Source organism: Sturnus vulgaris, chromosome 4 (genome assembly GCF_052056855.1).
Source record: "Sturnus vulgaris isolate bStuVul1 chromosome 4, bStuVul1.hap1, whole genome shotgun sequence".
In the NCBI taxonomy this organism is placed as follows: domain Eukaryota; kingdom Metazoa; phylum Chordata; class Aves; order Passeriformes; family Sturnidae; genus Sturnus; species Sturnus vulgaris.
The window spans coordinates 12,926,129-12,948,025 of NC_142246.1; the positions used below are offsets into that span (position 1 = coordinate 12,926,129).

A 21,897-nucleotide genomic window follows, 5' to 3' on the forward strand; every position below is an offset into this window, starting at 1 on the left:
AACTTATGAAACCATGGCAGAACTCAAGTATTTGCAGCTATTATTATCCACAACAAAATCTGATAAGAAACAAACAACTACAGAGCAGCTAAAAAAAAACTACCTCTCACTGAAGGAGTTTCAATGGGATCCCGTAAGCCTAGGGAAAAAAAAATCCTGGCTTGACTGAAACCAAGACAAAGTAAAAGAAAAAACCCGCCCACATACCCAACTAGAATATTCAAGCTGCCTCTGATAAATTGGCTGGAAATATTGCAATTCACATCAGCTAAAACTTTGCTTCTTTTACATGTTGATGTTACCCATCTTGAAAAAACTAATTCTACAGATGAAGCATATTTCTTCTTAAATTAATGTCTGTCTTTAATGGTGTGATATTAATCAACTTCACACTAAAGAAGGTTGTAGAAGCAGAAACATTACCTCCATAATTTGGAAGTGGCAACAATGGTGAAGAAAGCAAGGCAAGAAGCGAAATAAAACCAGCAAGAATGAGCTGAAATTAAGGAATAAGTATTTGCATAATACTCAACCTTTGAAAGTGTATGCAAGTTTCAAAAATCCAAATATAAAAAAACTCCTGCTACATAAGGGCTGCCATATTCTAGGCAATCAAATTGGTCTCTTGAAATTTCCTACACTCATTTGTAATAGACTTGCTTCCAAGGCAAGAGAAGGGACATCTGGCCAGAAGCCACACAAAAAAAGCTATTTTAAGTTTTATCCTAAAATCTGTTGCTTTGGATGGGCAGGGGAGAAATCTATCCTTCAATAAAGGGTAAATTGAATCAAATCATTAGGCTTCAGTAGAGCTGAACAAGAATAAATGGTCAGAATAAGAAAGCTGGTCAGGCAAAAATAAAAGTGTCAGGAAGGATGGCATCACGTATTTACAAAAGAGGTGCCTTTGAATGGACAGAGAAGGACAAGCTCCTCTCACTTTCCAACATCTTACTACTTTTTCTGGTTGTCAGAAGGGATTCTGTGTTCAAGTTTCAATGTGAGAGGATTGCTGGAGACCTTTCTTCCACACTTGCCTTGAAGATTCATCTCTGAATGGAAAGCACCTGGTCAGATCAGATGTCCACTGTGGTTCCTTCCAACCTTACCCATTGTGTGATTTTGTATTTCCAGTTGCCAGCCTGAACAAAACTCGAGCTCATTTATTCAGAGTAATGATGACATCCAGTGGCCACCAAGTTAATCTCAGCCTCTGACAGCAAGATAACCTCTTATCTGAATAGATAATCTCTCCATAAAGGTGTGTGTTAACTGTGCTCTTCTACCATTTACTCTAAAAGCAGGACAAGTAAGGATTGCACTAAAAGGAACACTGAAATCACTAAGCAAGAGTCTTCCTATTCAGGTTCTCATAATAACTCTATCCAAGCCTTTTTCAGCTCTATCTCACATTGAAAAATTAGAGATCAAAAATATAAAAACTCTTAAGCATTTCCATGGTGCCAAAAGAAACTGGAAACCAGCAAAAGTAGATGTACATGGAGAAAGGGGGAGAAGGAGATCTCCATACGGACACACACAAGCCACTCAAGCTGTTGAAACTGCTGGCCACATCTACCAAACTTAGTCATGCTTTTAGTATGTGCTTTTAGAAGACAAGAAGGAAACTACTTTTCGAAGTGCTTCAAAATGAAAAAAGAAATATTTCTATTTTCCACCTTTGTAAAGAATCCAGTCAAAATATGAAAATATGACATTTAGATCATGCTTGTGTTCTTTGATAGAAAAGGTCTGTTAAATACTTACTTGCCCAAATATTTCTGGCAGCCCCAGAACTTGACCAGTGAAAACACCAATACAAATGAAAATCGCTGTGACCTGACCCAGTGAACCACGGATTTCCTTAGGAGATATTTCACTCAAATACATGGGGAGGGCACTTAAGGAAATGCCTACAAAGGAAGAGCAAAACCCATGTATTAAGTCATAACATTCTTATTATGCCAGGTATGCAACAAATTCCTATTGAAAGGAGCCTGAATGATAATCTGCTTACAAAAGTGGCATAAAAATATGCAAGGAACAGAATTATATCTATCCATACATAACATGAATTATTTTCCCTGCATGTCAAATTACTCTCACACCATTTAATAACTATGGGATTGATTATCTGTTACAGATCAACAGTGATGTGCATAGGCTGCTTTTTGATGTGGAGCACCTAAGGTTACTCAGAGATGAGAATCTCCAGAAGGGCAGATTTTATGTTTTAAATTTGCTCATCCCAAAGCAAGCAAAATTATGTTAACACTAGTGCAGGTCAGGGGAAAAAAGCCCAGTGTGTCAGTCAGACAGAGCAGACATTGTCAGATGAAGTACTTTTACTGTAAACAGTATTAGCAGATGTTTCTCTCAATACAGGTTTGTAGCTGCAATGAACTCTTCAAAATAGGCATAAAACAAGAGTTGGAATGGTGTTTAAAGCTGGGAACAGAGCAAGCAAATGCATGACCCTGGTCAGTACAATGGCAATGTTTGCACAGCTCCAGAATTTGGTTGCTTGATGGTAATCTGAGATCAAAATTAGCAGAAGCCCTTCCTTCTGTCTGCAAGACTATTCTGGTGTGCAGTGCCTCCAGGGTTTACTTTCAAACTGGGAAGCCCATATTGCTAGGAACAATTGGTGAAGTATCAAATCTTCCCTAGTCCTGCAGGTACCAGCATGGGATCCAACAACTAAACACAGCAGGAAGCAGTGTTGATAACAGAATATGCTGTCTTAGTCGAGGGATTTTCATGGCATGGAAATAAATACACTCTATCACAGCTGGAAGGGGAAAGGTGGGGAAACAACCAGCGTTGTTAGCACTGGTGAGCATCCATTCCAGTGTCTCCTCCAAACATCAGATCCTGCAGCCCTTAGTGTGCCATTTTGTCCCAGTGAAATCAGTGTGGGCACAGCCAGTCCCTGGAACGCCTCTTTGGTGTAAAGCAAATTCTGTCTGGGGAAGAGGAGGAAGTGTGTGCATGGCACAAGCATTTCAGGCATGTAGAGTGTGACCAAAGCTTACCTGCATCGACACCCATGATAATGCGGCCCAGGATGAGCATTTCAAACGACCCTGCCAGCAAGGACAGGGACATCAACAGGGCAGCTGACACTGCAAACACGTTATTGAGCACCAGTGTGCATTTCCTGAAAGGCAAAGACGGCTTAGGTAGAAACCAGCATCAAGGCAGTTAGATCTAGTTATACTGCAAGCACAGTAAACTATTATTCTTAAATACCTATAAATAAAAAGTGCCTAACAAACACTGCCTCTTAGTAGAGTTCTGAAAAACAGCACTATACCCATGTGGATACAGTTTCCTAACTTTACCACAGTTTAAAAGAAAACACATCATAGATAACTAAAGAGCTGTACTTGAGAAGCACAGAAGGATCCAGCTTATGCTAAACTTATCCTAAAAACCCAAGTGCCAGGCCTGAGGCTCTGTGCATGAATATAAATAAGCACACATCTGCATGGATGTCTGTATGGAGAACCCAAAGAATATACTTCAAATAGCAATAACCTGATAGAACTACAGGCCCTTTAATGTTAAATGCGGTTTTTGACAGTTCAAGGACTTCCCAACTGTGACATCATCTATGTCATTAAAATTCATCCTTAAATTCTCAATGTTAATACCATACATTGAGGAAAATTATTTCCTACTTGTAGAGTTAGGAAAAATATTTCAGCTCATTCAAGTAATAAAAATCATCTCTTTTCTAAAAATTGTTGGAATTAACCAAAATAGAAGTTCACATATTTCTTCCCCTCTTTTAAAATAATTTCATTCTATAACAGTTAAATAAAACATTAGGGTTTTTTAAATAAAGAAATACTCTTTACAGCAAATTATTACTTTATTTAAAAGTATAAACAAAATCACAAAAACATACTTTAAAATTTTCAAAATATCTAAATTTCTAATTTGCCAACAGCTTAATTCCTTTTAGTTTTCATCTTTCAGAACTTCCTGCTCAAGTTTAAGGGATCAATTAAAAAGAAAAGGAAGGGAAGGCTGTCTACCCCTTTCCTTTCTAGAGCAAGTGACAACTCTCCCACCAGTTCTAATTTCTTTCAACATGTAAGTATCAACTGGAAATTTCACACCCATTGAAAATGTCACCTAACTTTTTGGGTGTACCTTTTTAAAAGGAAATATTTTTAACACTTGTATTTTTAATTACTCTTCCTGCTTTCCAGTGAGATTTAAGCACTGAATGAATAACATGTCTTGAAGATTGAAAAATGAGATACAATTCATTTCAAGTCTATACAACATAACCATCAGAGTGATGACTGTAATATTTGGAATAGATTTTTCAGATGGATATACATTCTGAGATGGCTGAAGTGATACAAATAATGAGAAAAGTGGAGAGAAAATATTCATTCAGGTCAAACAGGTCTTATACATTCATCTGAAGATATTACTTTTTTCTCCTTTAATTTAAATAAAAACTATAAAATACACATCTTTTGAGAAAATTGGCCAGCAAACTCTTATACTATGCAGCTGCGAAGAGAAAAGCACAGCCTAACTAAGCAGGATAAAAACAAAGATTTTGGTAAGTTGAAAAGGAAATTAAAACGAGAAGACACTCTATTTAGGGTGTTACTATGGAAAGCAGTGTCTGTGGCAAGGTTTGGGGCTGCAGGAGTGGCTTCTGTGGGCAGATGGAGCAAGGGTGAGACAGGGGCAGTGGAGGAGGGGGTGATCCAGACCTGAGCAGGGATATCTCCTCCATGGGGACCCACTCCTGGAGCACAGGAGGAGTGAGGAGCAGGGAGAGGCACAGAGGAATTGCTGCACCCTGACCCCGACCCTTTGCACTGTCCTTTCACTGAAGGCACTGAGTGTGACCACTGGCTGTGGTACCAAGGAGAAGGACAGGAGCCTGTTGTGATGCTCAGGTAATATGTCTCCCTGGGAGTGACTGAAACAATCCCTTGAGCATACTGGTCTGGGTGCTCAGGATAATAAACAATAGCAGATCCTCTTCATCAGAAGAGGAGAATTTAAATTATGAAGTGTCAGAGCCACACCTGAACTTGGGAATTATGTTCATGTGGATGAAGGTTCCTTTTCAAAAAATTACATGTCTCTTGAAGTAAATAGGGCCCAGGAATCCAGTAATTTGCAATTTATGTTTTTAACCTTACAGCAATATGATTCAAAAGTGTTCTTGTAAAGTCATACATTATTTCTGACTAGAGCTTTTAATCCCCCTTAGCTCATTATTCTGTGTCAGTGTAAATGGAGCTCAGCTTCATCATACACACAACCCTCCAACCTACACTTGAGCAATTTAACAGCAAAGTATTTTATTGTTCTGCCAACATTTCACTATGTGCTCCTCAATTACCATAATGACGTGTCAGTCTGGGCTCCTAGACCAGACAAACACACTGCAGTGTGAGCAGCAAACTCAAGAACCTCTCCTTGCTGAGCAGCCTTTATTCACTCAGCCCCTTCCCATCTCTGCTCCAGCACTCACCCACTGCATCTGAAATTGAGATGTTTTCATGGCTTAATGGAGATAAACATCATAAACAGGGGAAAAGTCTGCAGGTGTGAAGGTCTGCCCTGGAAACCTGACCAGCTCCACTACCTGGTGTATCTACAACAGTGATCAGCCACCAATTTCACAAACCTGCACACAAAGCTGCTCTACTCTTCACTGAAAATCCTCGCCTTCTGTGAACCCATTTTTACTTCCCTTTATTTTCATAAAGACTCAGCAATATTCTGGGAATTAGTTAATCTGAGTTAGGCAAAATTCATGTTTCTAACAAGTATATTAAAGCCAAATGTATGATTTGACAGAAGAAATTGAAAACCTAAAAAAAAAAAGTAACTGGAAAATATTTAAAAATTGAAAGTCAGGTGTTGTAGTGACAAAATAAATTAATGAAGAATGGGTAACAGCTAAGAATAATGACCTGCTGAAAGTGTGAAATGGAAGAACCTCAAAATACACTCTTTGAGATGAAAAATGACATATGGGCAAATTAAGAGAGTGAAAAATAGAGTGTGAGAGAATGAAAATAGAGGAAAGTACAATCTAGTAGAAATAGTGAAAATGTAAAATAGGAAAGTAAGAGCACTGGAGGTTTACGTTTATATTTAAGCCTCCATAACGATGTTCTCCTGGGATTTAACTGACTAAAAGATATCAAAAACATTGACTTTACAATTAAGAAAAATCCAAATAAGTAGTTACAATGAATGCTACAATGGTGGGGATTTTTTCATGCCCTTCTAAATATAGATAAATTATAAATTACCCTTAAAATTCTATTTAAAAGACTGCATGACAAAATTTTTTGACAGAAATACCTAGTTAGTACCTGCAGCAAAAAATATAAACACACATCAACACAAACATTCCTAAAATACTCATATTCTCTATGGTCAAGACTTGGTCAAATACTGCATTGTACAGAATGGATGGCATACCCCCTTCTTGGGGAAAGCCATTCATGAACTTCATCCTAGTCCAGTTCTTCAAACTGTATTTTAAGTTGACACAAGGCTTGAAATAAGAGTTAATTTTTATTACCATATGACAGCACATGCTGTTAAGAAGCAAATGAGATATGTTGACGTCTTTGTTTGCTCACAGTAAGATACTCAGTAGACTCATGAAACAAGGTTCTGCCAGTCCTTTGTGAAATCATTTCTATTTTATGGTATTTTCCTTTAGAACACCTGACAAGTCACACTCCTTGAAATCTCAGCCCACTGCCCATTCAGAGCAAATGGCTTCTGTGGCTCAAATGATGCACAGTAAGTTTTCAGAATTTAAAGATCTTTTTGGGTTTTTTTTTTTTTTTTTTTTTTTTTTTTTTTTTTTTTTTTTTTAAATAAAAGTAAAGCCGCCTAGAGAGACTGAGAAACTACATTAGAAAAGGCGAATTTTCCAAAACGCTTACCTTCCAAAGAACTTCACAATTGGGGTAACAATAATGGCACCCACAAGGCCACCGATGGCAAAAATAGAAACAGTTATGGACCAGAGGAGTGTCAGTGTGCCTTCATCCACTGAGAAGCCATATCTCCTTTCCCAAGTTTCATTGTAAAACTTCTTGATAAACTGAAAGAAAATACACAGTAAAAACATGTGCAAAGAAAAAAAAACTCAAAACAACAAAAACCCACACACTTTAGGATACAACTGAGAGAAACAGAATTTAAAACCCAGAAAATCCCCAGTAGCTTTCTTGCAGCAATCACTCTTGCTCTTCTGTCTCTCTCCTCCAAAAAATGGGGCCTCATTTATAGATACAACTGCAATCAAATTAATGGAATCAGTCCAAGCATATATGCACAGAGCTACAAGGCAGTACCAAAACAGGTGGGGAAAAAAACCCCACAGGTAGACAAGAATGTCCAGAACGAGATCACTCTTTAGTCTTTAACATGCCAAAGTTTACACTCTTCCTCTGCTCTCCTCACATGAGCACAACCACAGACTTTTGAAGGATGCCTTCCAACAACTTCCCTTCCCTGATGTTTAATTAGACTAAGTTCTTCATCTTTTTAAAAGGTAAAGATGTCATAGCTCCAGGTCTGCATTTTAACATAGTCTCTGTATTGCCTGCAGAGATATCACCTATTTACTTTCTATTTAGTCAAGCTTCTTTGTTTTTATGCTGCTCCCATTTCAAAACCAAGGAAATGCCACCATGGTGCCTGATGCTCTGGTGAGGATACAGCACCAGGAATTTGCAGTCACTACAGCAGGAGGGCACAACACACTTGGGAAAAGCTCTCAAGCTCTACAGTATCTAAAGTTTAATCTTGGCACTTCTTCCCAGTTTCTTCTCTGATTTTCTTCAGAATGTAACAGCTCTTAAACTATCTTGGGACAGAACTCAGCATAAGAAGCCACTACATTTTCCTTGTTCAAATGAGGGACTTCAAACTTTACCTAAAGTCTGGCCTTGGAAACATGAAATATTATCTTTGAGGACTTTTAGACTGAATCATCAGCTCTCCATCTATAAAATATCTAAGAAAGGTGAAGGTAAAATATACAATTTCCTGTCTTCCATCTATCAAATTTCTAGTAAACTTCTTGTGCCCTGAATTAAAAGGAGAAAAGGGCTGTTTCTTCCATCCTATCTTAAATGTTTCTAAACAGACAAGGAAAAAAAAATTTAAAAATAATTTAAAGAAAATAAAAATAAAAAATAAAAATAAAAAGGAAAAGAAAATAAAAAGAAAATAAAAATTCAATTTGGTGCTTGAATCATTTAGAAGTCTCACAGTAAGATTCCAAATGAATCTGCCATTAAATGAAGTATTAACACCTTTGTTCTTTAATACTAATACTCAGATTATATTTAGATTCAGACATCTTCTTGTCTATTTGAAATTAATTTCTGATAGCAATGAATACTAAGAGAAAACACTTTTAGAACACTATTAACATTTCTTGTTAATGATAATGGATAAAAATAGTATGCAAATTACTCTCCCCTTGTGCTATGACTAATTTTATCAGCATAGCAAATATTCAAGAAAAGAAAGTACAAACTAAAACACTCACTAGTAACAGATAGATGCACATTCTGACATATACTAGCGCCTCTCTCTGGACTACCATTGCTAATAAATATGAAGCTAATAAAACACAGAGGTTTTCAGAAGATGCACATGAAACAAAACAAACCTGGTAGATAAATCCACTGGATTTGAATCCATTGAATTCTGTGTAAAAGCTCCTTTGGGATTTTGAACACGTGTCTCAATAACACTAAAGGAGTAAACCTGTATACAAAAATTTTAGCCCCTACACAAAACCTACAAAAAATGGTGGCTGGCTGATATCAGTACTTTATTTTCTCAACTGCCTCAATTTATTATGATAGTAGTGCTGGGATGAGGAGTATAAGGGATATATAAATTTTTATATATATGAATCTAATGGATGTATTTTAAAAACAAGAGAGATGTTTTCCTTGTCTTACCCATGGTTACAGAGGTCACACACAGTGACAAGTACTGAAGCAGCTGTCACAGCAGGCTGCATGTTTGTGCCATAGGAACCCAGAGCTGCAGCCTCCTGCAGGAGGAGGGCAAGGGCTGCAAGGCAGAAAGTCACAGGGACTTTGCTTCCTGCACAGAGCACAAAGCACATCATTGTTCCACAGGCATTGCCCACAATCAGTCCATGAAATGAACTGCAGAAATTCAGCTCAGAAAAAAAGGCAGCTTCATCTTGTATTCAATTAAATCTTTTGTCTTCCTACTGCCAAATGCTCCCATATGTTTTTAATAAATTATGGTAAGCCTTTGAACAAGCCCATGGAAACTTGTACTTCTGGATTTCTCAGGGAATCATACCTGTGATGGGCCATGATCTTTCCTACAGAACCACAGGGAACTGAGTGGGAAACAATCTTTACTCTGAACAGAGTATGTGCAGCTTATTTCCCCCTTGCAACCATCAGGAAGTTGGACTAATTCTGCTTCATGAGATGACCTGAAGTAAAGCCCACCAGTGAGAACTATAGGACAAGTCCCCTGTGGTTTGATGAGCAGACACAATTTGTGGCACTGAAAGTAAATGGACACAAGAATTTACAAATAGTTCTTCAACACTTCAGTCTTAAATTAATTTCCTTCACTCCATCAGCTCCTGCTGACATCCTGCTGACATTCTCAGTTCGAGGTTCCTAGTAACATTCTGTGTTTTAGTCAAATGTCTTTATCAAGACTTTTTTCCCTACTTCTCAAAGGATTATACAGTCCTTCTCTAAGGCTGGAGGACTTCAGCATCAAGAGGAACTGTACTGAAGCAAACAGGGGCAGAAGATACCCAGCATCCTACAGAGAGAAGGACAGTTTGACAGCTGTAAGCTGCATGACACCACAAGAAGTTATTCATCCTACCAATTTTATAAATGAAACTCAGCTTGGAACTTGTAGGAATTACTGCATTCTCAGTAAACCTCTTACAAGGCTGCTTTTATGCACAGCTACAAGATACTCTGCTTTGGTGTTTCTCAGTCGTCTCATATCAGTATTCTCAAAGGGTCATCTTGTGGCAGACTGATTTAGTAACACACAGGTGAAAATAGATGGGGCAAAGGTTCCTTTTCTTTCCTTTTCAGCTTTGATATGGCTCACTGTTCCCCACCACGGCTATGACCTCAGCCTGTGCTCTTCCCTTCTGCTGCTGGTCAAAGCATCTCCAGGGACAGGGACAGGAAAGTGGTCTGTCATAGCAAATGGATGACACACATTAATTCTGGAGCTAGAGGGAGGCCAGAGGTCAGAGTGATATTTTATTCTTGAACTACACAACTTCCTTGACAGTAAGGCTACTCCTAGCCCTAGCTAATGTATGGCTTAACATGAATAAGAGAGATACGAAATTCTCAATTAAACACTGAAGCCAAGGGATACTCCATACATACCTGTAATGGTATGACCAAAGCCATCAGCATAGTGCCCAGTTTTAGCCCAAAAGCCACACTAAAGGTTTCAAGCAAAATCAGACAATCCTGGAAGTGTTATGAAGTACAAAACCTGGAATTTAGCATTTATCAGAGGGTTGTATCTTCAACCTCCCCATTCATACCACTGTAATCTATCATATGGTTCAAAGAGAACTTCCTGAGCGCTGCCAAGGAGCTGATCCCATCATCCTTTCTTTCCCTTACTCCTGCAGAAAGTGACAGGAAAGCTCTGACTACCGGGACAGTCCATTTTTAAAACGGTACTTGAAAGTTTAGAAATTGGCTCATTCTCACTACTCTGTTGACAGTCCCAAGGCAGTGCAGGAAGGGTTCTTCCATCAGGACAATCATCAATACTATTGCTCACAGAATTACAATTACTGTGTTTATCCTCTGATGGCTGCAAGGTGAAATGATGCTTGGATATATCATGCTAACATCCAGTTTATCCGACCTTGAGTTAGCAGTATATAAAACACCAGGAACTCGAAGAAAACTCCCAGAACTTATGAAGCGAGCAATAAAAATTTCTATAGGCTGAGTATCTTTCTACTCCTTTGAGTCAGCAGTTTACCAAATAAAATCCACATATAAAACATAATTTTTAAAAAATGCTTATTTTGTTATTTGCATAAATATTGCATCCAGCTTTAACATGAAAAGAACTGTAGATGGAAATCTAGTTACATATTTTAATAGGAGATTTTCATAAGAGAGGGAGCTTAGCTTTGGAAAGGAATTATTTTTAGATGGAATTTCCACAGTTAATTCCCAATATTTACCAGCTACTTTTCAACATAGTGTTGGTGTTGCTTGCAACTCCACTGAATTGCTTCCTGCTGTGCTCGGCTGAATTGAGGGTCTCCAGACAACCAGTGTAAAAACAAAATGTTCAGATTTCCATTTGTAATAACTGATACTTTAATGAAATCCCCACACATTTTTTATACTGATTTCACAGTGCTGTATTCATCAAATCTATCCCACATGTTGCAGCCAATAGATGGTCAACCCAGAAGTTTAAAATTCAGAACCAAACATGGCGTCACAACAAAGCACAGAAGAGGAGGCCCATTATTTGAGAGGAAACCAGAAGCCTTATTTATAATATCAGTACTGTGGGAATGAAATGTTGTGCAACCCTCTAGAATTGAATGATGTGAACAGAAGTTGCTGAACATGTGCATGCTGCTACTGAATACTCACCAGTCAGATATTAAAAATACTTTATCACACAAAAGTGTGCAAGAAGATTCAGGATTAGCCTGGACCTGGGAGAATGAGAAACAAACCGTGTGCACCCATTCACCTCCACAGCAGCATTTAGCTCTCTGACAGTTACTGAATTCATGTGGAAACCTCATGGAAAGCAGAAAGAAAGTTTTGGGCAAAGGAACGTTACTATGCAAGATTTAATCCCCTTCTACTATGTAATCAGGACTGTAAAGGCAGGATGCTGAGGAGCACAATAGTTGGACAAGGCTGCCCTCTGCTGATGTTAAATTCCACTTTAGTCAGTCTCTTACCACTGCGGGAGCGTTCACCACCGACAAATTGTAACCATAAAGAAAAGACGACCCAAAAGCACCAGTTAGGGAAGCTACAATAAGACTTCCAGACCAATTCTGAAAAACAAAGAAAATATGCAGCCATTGTTAATACACTCAAAATTAATGTACCTCAGGTTTTAAACTCTCCTTAGCTATCTTGCATAGCTCCTGCAAGCAGATGTCCTTGCTGCAGAATAATAGCCTGAAACACTTTCCCTTGCTCAATCTGAGAAACATTACATTTGAAGTGACAGCATGTCGCTTAACATCTATGGAGGCATAAGTGAACATTTGAACTTCTTTCAACCTCACAGAGCTCTGCTGCAAGCATTCTACCAGCTCCCACACCAAAAAGTAAAATGTTGAGGATTCATAATGTCAACAAAGGAAATTGTTGACAGTATAGCAGTAACACAGTGAAGTAAGGTATAGCATATATGTGATACAACAGGTCTGTGGGTAGGTCTGACTTGCATGAAAATTCACAAGATAATGTGACCCCCCCCCATAAGGATTAATGAAATTGTGACCAAAAGAATTAAAATTATGCCTACAAACTAGGTTTTGTAATCCAAATTCAAGTTTCCAACAGTAACTTGTTGCCATGCACTCCAGTGCCCTTTTTCCAGTGGGGCACCTGTACTTCTCCCTCCTCAGGTGTCCTCCCCTCATCCTCCTCATATTCTTTTTAGCCCAGCTCTGCAATTTCTGCTTCCACGTCAGCTGTTGATTCGAAGGTAGAACTGCTTTGATTTGAGAGATTTTGCATTTGCATTCCTTTCCAACTTCCCCAGTATTACTTTCTGCCACTTCTGCAGGATTACAGAATGCTGCAGAACAAACCATTCCCAGCCATTCCCAAGAGACATTGAAGTTGGTGTTTTGGTGGCTGGTCAATTGCAAATGCTATTATGTAGATAATGAAGGACAACTCTGAATGTGTTAAAATGGATGTATTTTTAATGTGTTTTCAATTTTAAAAACAGCTATGATAAGAATATAGAATTTTGGGCACAGTTCACTGCTATTTATGCCCAGCCTGCTCACTCACTGAAGCCTCAGTCCTTTCAGAAGGAGATAGATCTGCTTGAGCAGGCCTAAGAAACTCAGCTGCAGTTATATCACTCACCACACCACAACAGGTTAATGAGTGAATGCAATCTGTCAACTGCACAAAGCTGTGTGCTGGCCTTGGAAAATGCAAAGAGCCTGAAGGAGGTTTGTGTAGCTGGCTCATGGCACAGCTGCAGTGACAGTGGATTGGAATGAGCCCCACCAGCCTTGTGGGCACAGCAGGGCAGGTGAACACACCGGGGCTGTTGGCATGTGCCAGAGCTCCTGTGCCACAGGACACATGGCACATTGGCATGGACTCTGTGACTGTGGAGAAGGGATGAGATACTCAGGTGCCAGGCTGGGGAGCCGTGTACAACCCAGCACATGTGGGGTCTGCCACGCTCGTAGCTGCCAACTCTGAGTGTTCAAAATGCACCCTGTAGGACGACTGAGTGTTTTTAACTTCTTCCACATGATGTGGGAACCTTTTAAGAGATTATACAGTTCATTAACCAGCCTGGTTTTGGTCAGTCAGGAGCAAGTGTGCAGGGGGTGAAAAGCCTTGTGTAAGAAATATATCCTGTTGAGATCATTACATAAGCCAAACACGATTTATTATTATTAGCCAGCTTCTTAAAATGAGCCTGCCACACACACAGAGACTTTGCACCATTACTTTGTTAACAAAATGTAGAAATTTGACATAAGGATTTATTTAACTTCTGATGATAACACCTCATATTAGGTGCTTATTATTTCTCTGCTATGCACAAGCATTCGTGCACTTAGAAGAAATTGCTACTACTCTGAATGAATGATGGTGGGGAAAATATTTCTGGTGGTCTACCAGGCTGCTCCCAAAGGGTTCACAAACAATAAGTGTGAGTTCCCAAGTATTATGCAGTAATCTTGATGCAATATTTCTAAAGGGCTCTGCTGCAACAATATTAGGCACATCAGAAAAATCCTGCAAGCAAAATTATTTGGAACATATAGCCTCATGGTCATGAAAAACATCAATGAATGCATAAAACTTTCAGTACAGGCAAATTATATGCATGTGAGGCTAAGTGGAAGACAATGCAGGGCAAATCACAGAAGTGCTTAGAAAACCTCATACTGTAATATGGATTTAGAAACTTATTCAATACCATGAAATTTATAAGTATACAGGCTGCTGCAGCAAACCCCAGGCTCACTCAATTTGGAGGTTTTGGAACTTGGAAAATGAACTTCAACTTCTCCATGACCTGTCTCCTCCCTCAGTATTTTAAATATTTGCTCAGGTTTCAGCAATACCAGATAAAGACAAAAGCAAAATGAAGCAAGAATGCAACAACAACAAAAAAATCAAACTGTTGCTCAAAAAAAATTCACCCTGTGGCAACTTTAGTAAAAGGAAAGGAAACATAAACACAACCCATAGTGTGCTGTAAAATGGCCAGGAAACAAGAAGGTAACCACGCCTCCTTCATAGGTGTCCCTTGGTTTCATGGCCATGCGTGTGCCCATGCGTCGCTGCTGTCAGCCCGGGGGCAGGAGCGTGTGACCGTCACCACAGCAATAAGTGCTCAGTCAGGAAAGCTGCATGTCAGTTCACAGAAAGACCTGCAGACACTCGAGGGCTGCTTAATAGTGAAAGCCCACATTTTTGATCTAATCACAGATCTCAGGGCACTGTGGTCTGCAGATGCTTTCCTCAACTCCAGTTCTTGGTATTCAGTGAAATATTTGTGCTGGCTACCATGAGTCCGTCTTTTTTTTTTTTTTTTTTTTTAATTTACTGCATGCCTGTTTGCATTTCAGCTTGCATTTCAGTTTTCAAAACACAGTTTAGCGTATTGTACTTTGGTTAGTTAAAGCCCCCTATAAATTGGTTAGTTATAGCCCCCTCCTCAGACTAAAATTAAACACAATTGATAGTGGTAAACATTGCATGCAGGCACAAGGAAGTTTAATCTTTTTTAATAGATATTGCTAATCGGCACAGGAAAGCTGGACTCTGGAGCACCATACTGGGGATACCTTACTGAGACCAAGGTCCCCAGGGCCAGGCGCTCCGGGCAGGTGCACGCGGAGCCGGCGCCCTTCGGCAGCTCTGCCCTCGGGGCTGCGGGCGATGAATGGAAACCTCCGTCCCTCTCTCCCTGCCTCTGCCCTTGCCCTGAGAGCTTGCCAATAGGGTGGTCCTGGGGAGCAGCGAGGAAGCAGCAGCAGCTCCCTCGCCTTGCTCCACTCTGGCCGGCCAGCGCTTGCCCCGCGGCGGCGGCGGCGCTCCCGGCCGGGCACGCACCGGCCCCGCGCTGACCCCCGCCCATCCTCCGGGTCCCGGCTCGGCCGTGCGGTGTTTTCAGCTCTGCCCACCAACGGCCTACCCTGCACGGGTACCAACAAGTTTAGAGCGGGGAAGGGCTGTGCTACCTGAGCTCCCCCCGGCTTTAGGGGAACCCTCGGGCTCTTACCCCGGCTCCCGCAGCCTCCGCGCACCACCCTCCCCAGCACGGCAGAGAGGATCGGAATCGCCCCCTCTCCCGTTAATCCTCCCCGAGGCGTGGGCAGCGCAGGCCGAGCCTCCCCGCCCGCCCCGCCGGGCTCGCTCCGTCTCCGCGGTAAGGGCTGCGGCATTCCCGCAGCAAGGAAAGCTGTCCCGCGCTACTTACGCCCCGGCGGGCGCGGCCGCCGCCGCCCGCTCCCCGCTGCACCAGCGTGTGCGCCTCGGGCTCCGCCGCTCCGGCCATGCCGCCGCACGAGCGCAACGGCCGCGCATCCCCGGGGCAGCGCGGGGCGCCGCGGGGGCGGGCGGGGGCGGCGGCCCTGTCACTGGCCCTGGCTCTGCCCCTGCCACTGCACCTTGTCACTGTCCCTGCCCCTTGTCACTGTCCCTGCCCTTTGTCACTATCCCTGCCCCTGTCACTGCCCCCGTCACTGCTCCTGTCACTGCCCTGGCTCTGCCCCTTGTCACTGTCCCTGCCCTTTGTCACTATCCCTGACTATGTCACTGTCCCTGCCCCTGTCACTGCCCCCGTCACTGCCCCTGACCCTGTCACTGGCCCTGGCTCTGCCCCTTGTCACTGTCCCTGCCCCTGTCACTGCCCCCGTCACTGCCCCTGACCCTGTCACTGGCCCTGGCTCTGCCCCTTGTCACTGGCCCTGCCCCTGTCACTGCCCCTGTCACTGCCACTGCCCCTGTCACTGCTCCTGCCCCTGATCCTGTCACTGCCCCTGTCCCTGGCCCTGTCACTGCCCCATCCTTGCCTGTGTCACTGCCCCTCTCACTGCCCCTGTCCTTGTCCCTGCCCCGGCCCTAGCCCTGGCCCTGCCCGTGTCACTGCCCCTGCCCCTATCCCTGCCCCTGTCCCTGTGCCTGCCCCCCCTGCCCCTGCCCCTGTCACTGCCCCATCACTGCCCCTGTCCCTGCCCCTGTCTCCCGGGAGGGCACAGAGCCGGTGCCCGGGGCTGCGGGCAGGACTCGGGCGATGGGAACACTAGCTCAGTCTGTGCGTGCTCGCACATAACTTAGGAGAGCGTGCCCGCCCGCCGCCGTGCTGGGGCTGCCCTGAGCGGGGATTTACCGAGCAGCGCAGGTAGGGCAGGGCAATGCCACGGCTCGGTGTCCATCCCGGCCCCGACTGGGGCTGGGGCACCGCGGCTTGCAGGGGCCCTGCCGCGGTCCCGGCTGGACACCTGGGCAGCCTTTCTGGGAGCAAGACGCTAGACTGAGGCTGGGAAGCGAAGGTACCACAAGACTTGTAGCCAATCAAGATGTTAAGGATGTTTCACAGCCTTAGGAGGTTTAGATCTGACATGCCACACTACTGCTGTGTTAAGGATGGGGATTAGACATGCCACCTGGGGAAGATAAAAGCTTTCAGCTATTATATTTGAAGGTACATACTTGCAATCATGGAATTTTGAACTGCTAAGAGTTAAATGACACCTTCTATTTGGCAATGATGAGTATTAAGTGCATCTGGGAATTCAATTCATCCAAGTGACTGTATCTGATATTGGTGTAAATCTGAGTTGTTTTCACTTCTGATATGTTACATACCCCAGAACTAGCTTAGACAGTAAGTAATGCCATTGAGCAATGCAGGGTGGAAAGCAGCTTATCATGCAGCAGCTTTGGAGTGTTATTGGTTCAGACCAAGACGACCAGTGTTTGAATAGGAAGGCAGATGCTACTCATTAATGTGCACAATTATTGTACATGTAGATAGAAGATCATGACAACATTTATAATCTCTGAATTGTTGTGAGCAGTGAAAGAGTCAAGTTAGGAGAATCAAGCCCCTGGAATATATAGGATGTATTTGAGATGAATCAGACACCTGTGTTTTGTTTTGTTTCATGTTCAATAGCAGTGCAAGTTGTTCAGTTCATACTCAAATACAAATTCCATGGCTACATGTGATTAACATATACATAATTTCTCACCTTAACACACAATTTTGGACCCTTTCCACTCACTGTTGGTTACTTACAGAAATGAAACATATGCTACTCAAAAAAAAGAAAGGTAACTATTCATATAGGTTCCAAATAATTATTTCATAATTATTTTCTGCCTCCAGTCTCCAAATAGCAAACAAATGCCTTGACAGAAGATTAGATGAATTCACTCACCACTTTCTTCTTTACTGCATTATTTTCTTTTGTCATGCCGTTGCTTTGCTGTTTGTTCTCCATTCTGTTACCTTGTAAAATAATAGCTGAGGAAGAAAAGAGGAAAAATTGTGCTACTTTTCAGGAGGGAAAAAAGATACAGGCTCTTTAGTAGGCATGCTGTCACTATTAGAGGAAGAACATCAGACCCACAGCAACTACAAAAGAAGTTTAGTCAGTCAGGTGGAACTACATTACTATGGCTGGGTTCCAGCCAGGGTATTTGGATTAACTGTTAGTGTGATTCTAATGATTATTAGACCTTATACTAGCTAGGTGACTGTGCATTTGCAAAGGAGGAGTCCATTTATTTGCTGTTCTGTCAAGCAAATTCTTGGCTGTACATCACCATATGTACTTAAATAACGTTAAAGGGCATTTTAATCTTAATGTATTAAGAAACTAAACTTGTTTTTGGTGTTTCAGAGAGGATCTGATGCTGTTGTTTACATGGTGCTTCATTGTATGATCTTGGGCAGTCTGCCAGTTTGTTCAGTTAATTTGGAACATGGATCACTGTGTTATTCTGCTTTAACATCTTGAGATGACAGCACATTTCAAGATTTTTGCCTATGTGGCCATTATGGCAGTGATAGATCCAGTTCTGAATACAAGCTGTCATCCAGACAGGAGTCTACAAGATAGTGAACTATGAGACGTGGGGAGTAACAGGCAGTTTGGTGAAGCAGCACACTGGATTGTTGAAGCCATCACACTCACAAGAGGTTTTTAGGATGAAATCACTTCTAGGAGACATTGGCAGTACTGGGGCCATTATATCAGATGGTTCCAAGCAATCAGTCTGAGCTTTTAAGTAAGAGAAACCAGAGATATAACAACACATCCTAGAAGCACTAAAGCCAGAAAAGTTATCTTCTTCCCTCTCTACTTACCAGTGCAATCAATATTAACAACCTGCAAACAACCTCCTTTTACTCTGCTTCAAGGGCCCTTAGTCAATTCCTGCTAAATTGTTCTTCAAAAAGAGCTTTCATGGAAATGTATTTCACTTTGTAGGAGAGAGGCTTAGTCTAATCAAACAGTTCTCCTGTCCCATGCCACATTTAAAAAGTATACGAAAAATAATGTCATGAACTGTTCACTGAAGTTCCCACATCCCATACAGATTTCATATATGGATAATGCAGATAATTAAATTAATGAAGGTTCTGACAGAGCACAAACAAAGCATCATCAATCTGGAATTTAAGAGCTGACCAGATAAAGAGTATATGGGTCATAGCACTGAAACAGAAACAACAAAGTCAGAAACAATATCTGCTAAGCATTTAAGGAGACATAACCACATAGCCAAGCCACTAGCAGGGATAACTTGTGTCTGCCTTCCCTCATTGAACTAATTTTTATGTGGCTGAATTTACTTCAAAACATCTTTAAAACATTTAAAGATATTTCTGTTGTGTCTGGAAAGTTTAATTGCTAGCAATGCACCATCAGTATGAATGTTAAGATTGAGCTATCCTTCTTATATTTCAGGTAACCTTCTTTTACTTTTTTTAGGTTATCAACTTGACTGTAGCAAAAGGAATGTCACCATATCCAGAACAGACATTCTAGCTGATGAAAAAAAATAAGAAATCTGGACTGGGGATGGAGTAGAAGTCACTGAAATCCTGCATGGATTTGTAAATGTTATTTTTGCATCTTATTGACTCATATGCAAGGAGGAGAGACATGATTTCAGCAAGCAGAAACCTGATCTTTAGATTGCAGTTTGACAAAATCTAAGGAAGGGATGATCCACTTAGGGGAATGAAAAGCCCATATTTGCTCTGATGCTGTTGTTTACAACTCACTGAAAACATTTAATAGATAGTGTGGAAAAGTATTCCTTCCCTCTGAAGTTCATATTGCTAGTACCAGGTAAAGTTTCTAAAGTTGTCAATCCAAAGATATTAATTCCTTACTTTTTCTTTGTCACAGCAGATTAGATTTTTCTGCTCCATAGCTTGTACAGTTAGGAGGCAAATTACAGATGAGGAAGGGCTCATTTATGTCAGGCCAGGGAGCATTGTCCATTTCAGCTGCAGTTTGCCTAGCAATGTATGGGTTGAGTTCACTGGTTCACATGGAATCCAGCTGAGTCCTATGAATTGTTAGCCTTGGCAAGGAAGGCTAACAGCAGTTCACCAAAAAGGAACATTATGACTGGCACAGCAAACTGACTTGGGAGAGGTATGAATAAACCTCCTGTAATCCAGGTTTAATTTTGAACTTCTATTGAACATTCAACTCATTTACTGACTGCAAGGCAGGAAAAAGAAAAGCTGCTGGAAAGCTGTCATGTTCAGAAAAAGCAAATATGCAAAGGGAGTAGTTCAGGTGAACTAAGATTCTAAACAGCCATATTTGCTAAGTCAGATGATGAAATCACCAGGGAGACAACCACCTCAGAGAAGCTGAGTTAAAGAACACATATGTTAAAAAAAACTAACAAAACCAGGCCAGACTAAGAAGTGTATAAAACCTGGACTACATCAATTACTGTCCAGTCTGAGCATAAGGCTCAGTGGCCAGTGAGGCCCATTTGCCATCTTCATCAGATGAGCATGGACTAACACTAAAGCCCCAGTCACTCCACCCAAAGCAAAACACAAACAAGCTTCAGGCAGTTTATCTGTGATATAAAAGATTCTCTTGTCATAAGTTCCTCATGATGGGCATGCACAACTTCCCTATCTGTTTCCCAAGTACAAATTATACAATCTTCATAGAAAAATAATGTTTATGTCAACATTGCACTACTATGGATGGGAGAAATGTGGAAGAGCAGCCTCCAGCTGACAAAATTCACTTATAGTTATAAACTAGTATGACCTCTCAGGGTTGAAAAGGGCTTTTTACCCCTCAGACACACCTCTCTCAACTGTAGCACAGAGTAGTTTGCTTTCTTTTAAAAGCAGGAAAAAGAAGCACCAGAAGAGACAACACCACAATAAGGTGTGAATGGCAAAGTTTGGAAAACACACTGGTGTAAAAATAACCCAAAGAGACTCAGTAAGTCTTATTTTCTGTGATAGACTGACATCTAATAATTTTTATCTTTGGGAGGCAAAATTGCCCAGTAAAACTCTGGCAAAAGAGCAGGGAGAGGAAAAGTTTTGCCTTTCAGTTTTATTCCATAGCTTGTGTGCTGCTATCCTTTTTCTACTCAGCTATGGCAGAAGTTTTCTATGGCTGAGTGCTTGTGCCTTTCAAAAATGGAGCTGTTCTTGCTGTTCTTGCAGTATGAGATGTAAGCTGAGGACTTGCTTCAAGACAGATGCCTCTGCCCCTAGTTTATGGTGTGTACTACAATAAATGTGCTCCTATCCCTAGTACTATACGGCGCACATACACACTCACATAAAAGAAATCCAACATTGATTAATTAAAAAATTGATTAATTAAAGCATCCAGTGTGAAGAACACATTTTGAGCTTCTGTGTCAAAGCATGTTACTGCTTTATGTATTAGATCCCAGTAGGTGACATAACTATCTGGTTAAAATAGGTACAATGGAACTCCATTAATAACTGAAGGGATTACTTTTTCTCAAGCAGTTTTGTTAATCTCGATCTATTCTGATTCTAGTGAGAATGTGCAATTCAATGTTTCCTATACTGTTTATTAAAAATGTGTAGCAGTCCCAATATTAAAATACCATTGATGGAATCAGATGGGATATGACTTTAATTGGATACAGAGCATTCCTATGGTACTGAACTATTTAGAAAAAGTTATTCTCAAATACTGTAGACATCCCAGCTCCCAGAGATACCTGTCTCATAAGTAATTAGTTAACATAGTGGTAAAAAACACGTCTTTTTTTCCTGTACCTGTGGTATCCATCCTAAAGTGCCTTTGCAAAGTGATGAATTATTATATCTGTATTTCAATATTTCATACAAGTCAGAGTCTGATCTCTTATACTGAGAAGTGGAAAGATTGAATTTTTATCTCAAGGTGAAGTGTTCTGCTGTGGGTTGTTGCTGGATTTTGGTGGATTTTCGTCTAAAAAATTCTGGCGAAAATTAAAGCTATTTTCCATAGCTTTAATTCTATAGAAAGGAAGGAAAGGGATTTCATAGGAGAGGAAGACAGATTTCAGAGTTAATGACTAGTTACACAGAAGCTGA

General features: G+C 41.1%; 1 protein-coding gene across 2 annotated transcripts in view; it reads right to left on the minus strand.

Moving 5' to 3' along the window:
- The window catches only part of SLC2A9 (solute carrier family 2 member 9), an 84,860-nt gene extending 67,077 nt beyond the window's left edge, over positions 1 to 17,783 (minus strand). Inside the window, exons 1-5 of one of the 2 annotated variants that reach the window (XM_014883189.2) lie at positions 17,720 to 17,783; positions 12,014 to 12,112; positions 6,954 to 7,114; positions 3,036 to 3,160; positions 1,768 to 1,913 (exon numbers count right to left, since the gene is read on the minus strand). In XM_014883189.2, coding sequence (XP_014738675.2) covers positions 1,768 to 1,913; positions 3,036 to 3,160; positions 6,954 to 7,114; positions 12,014 to 12,112; positions 17,720 to 17,782 — 594 coding nt within the window. In that variant the 5' untranslated portion in view covers position 17,783. Of the gene's footprint in view, positions 1 to 1,767; positions 1,914 to 3,035; positions 3,161 to 6,953; positions 7,115 to 12,013; positions 12,113 to 15,753; positions 16,098 to 17,719 lie in introns of those variants that run through there. The other variant, XM_014883188.2, reaches the window with a different exon arrangement.
- Between the last annotated feature and the right edge of the window lie 4,114 nt (positions 17,784 to 21,897).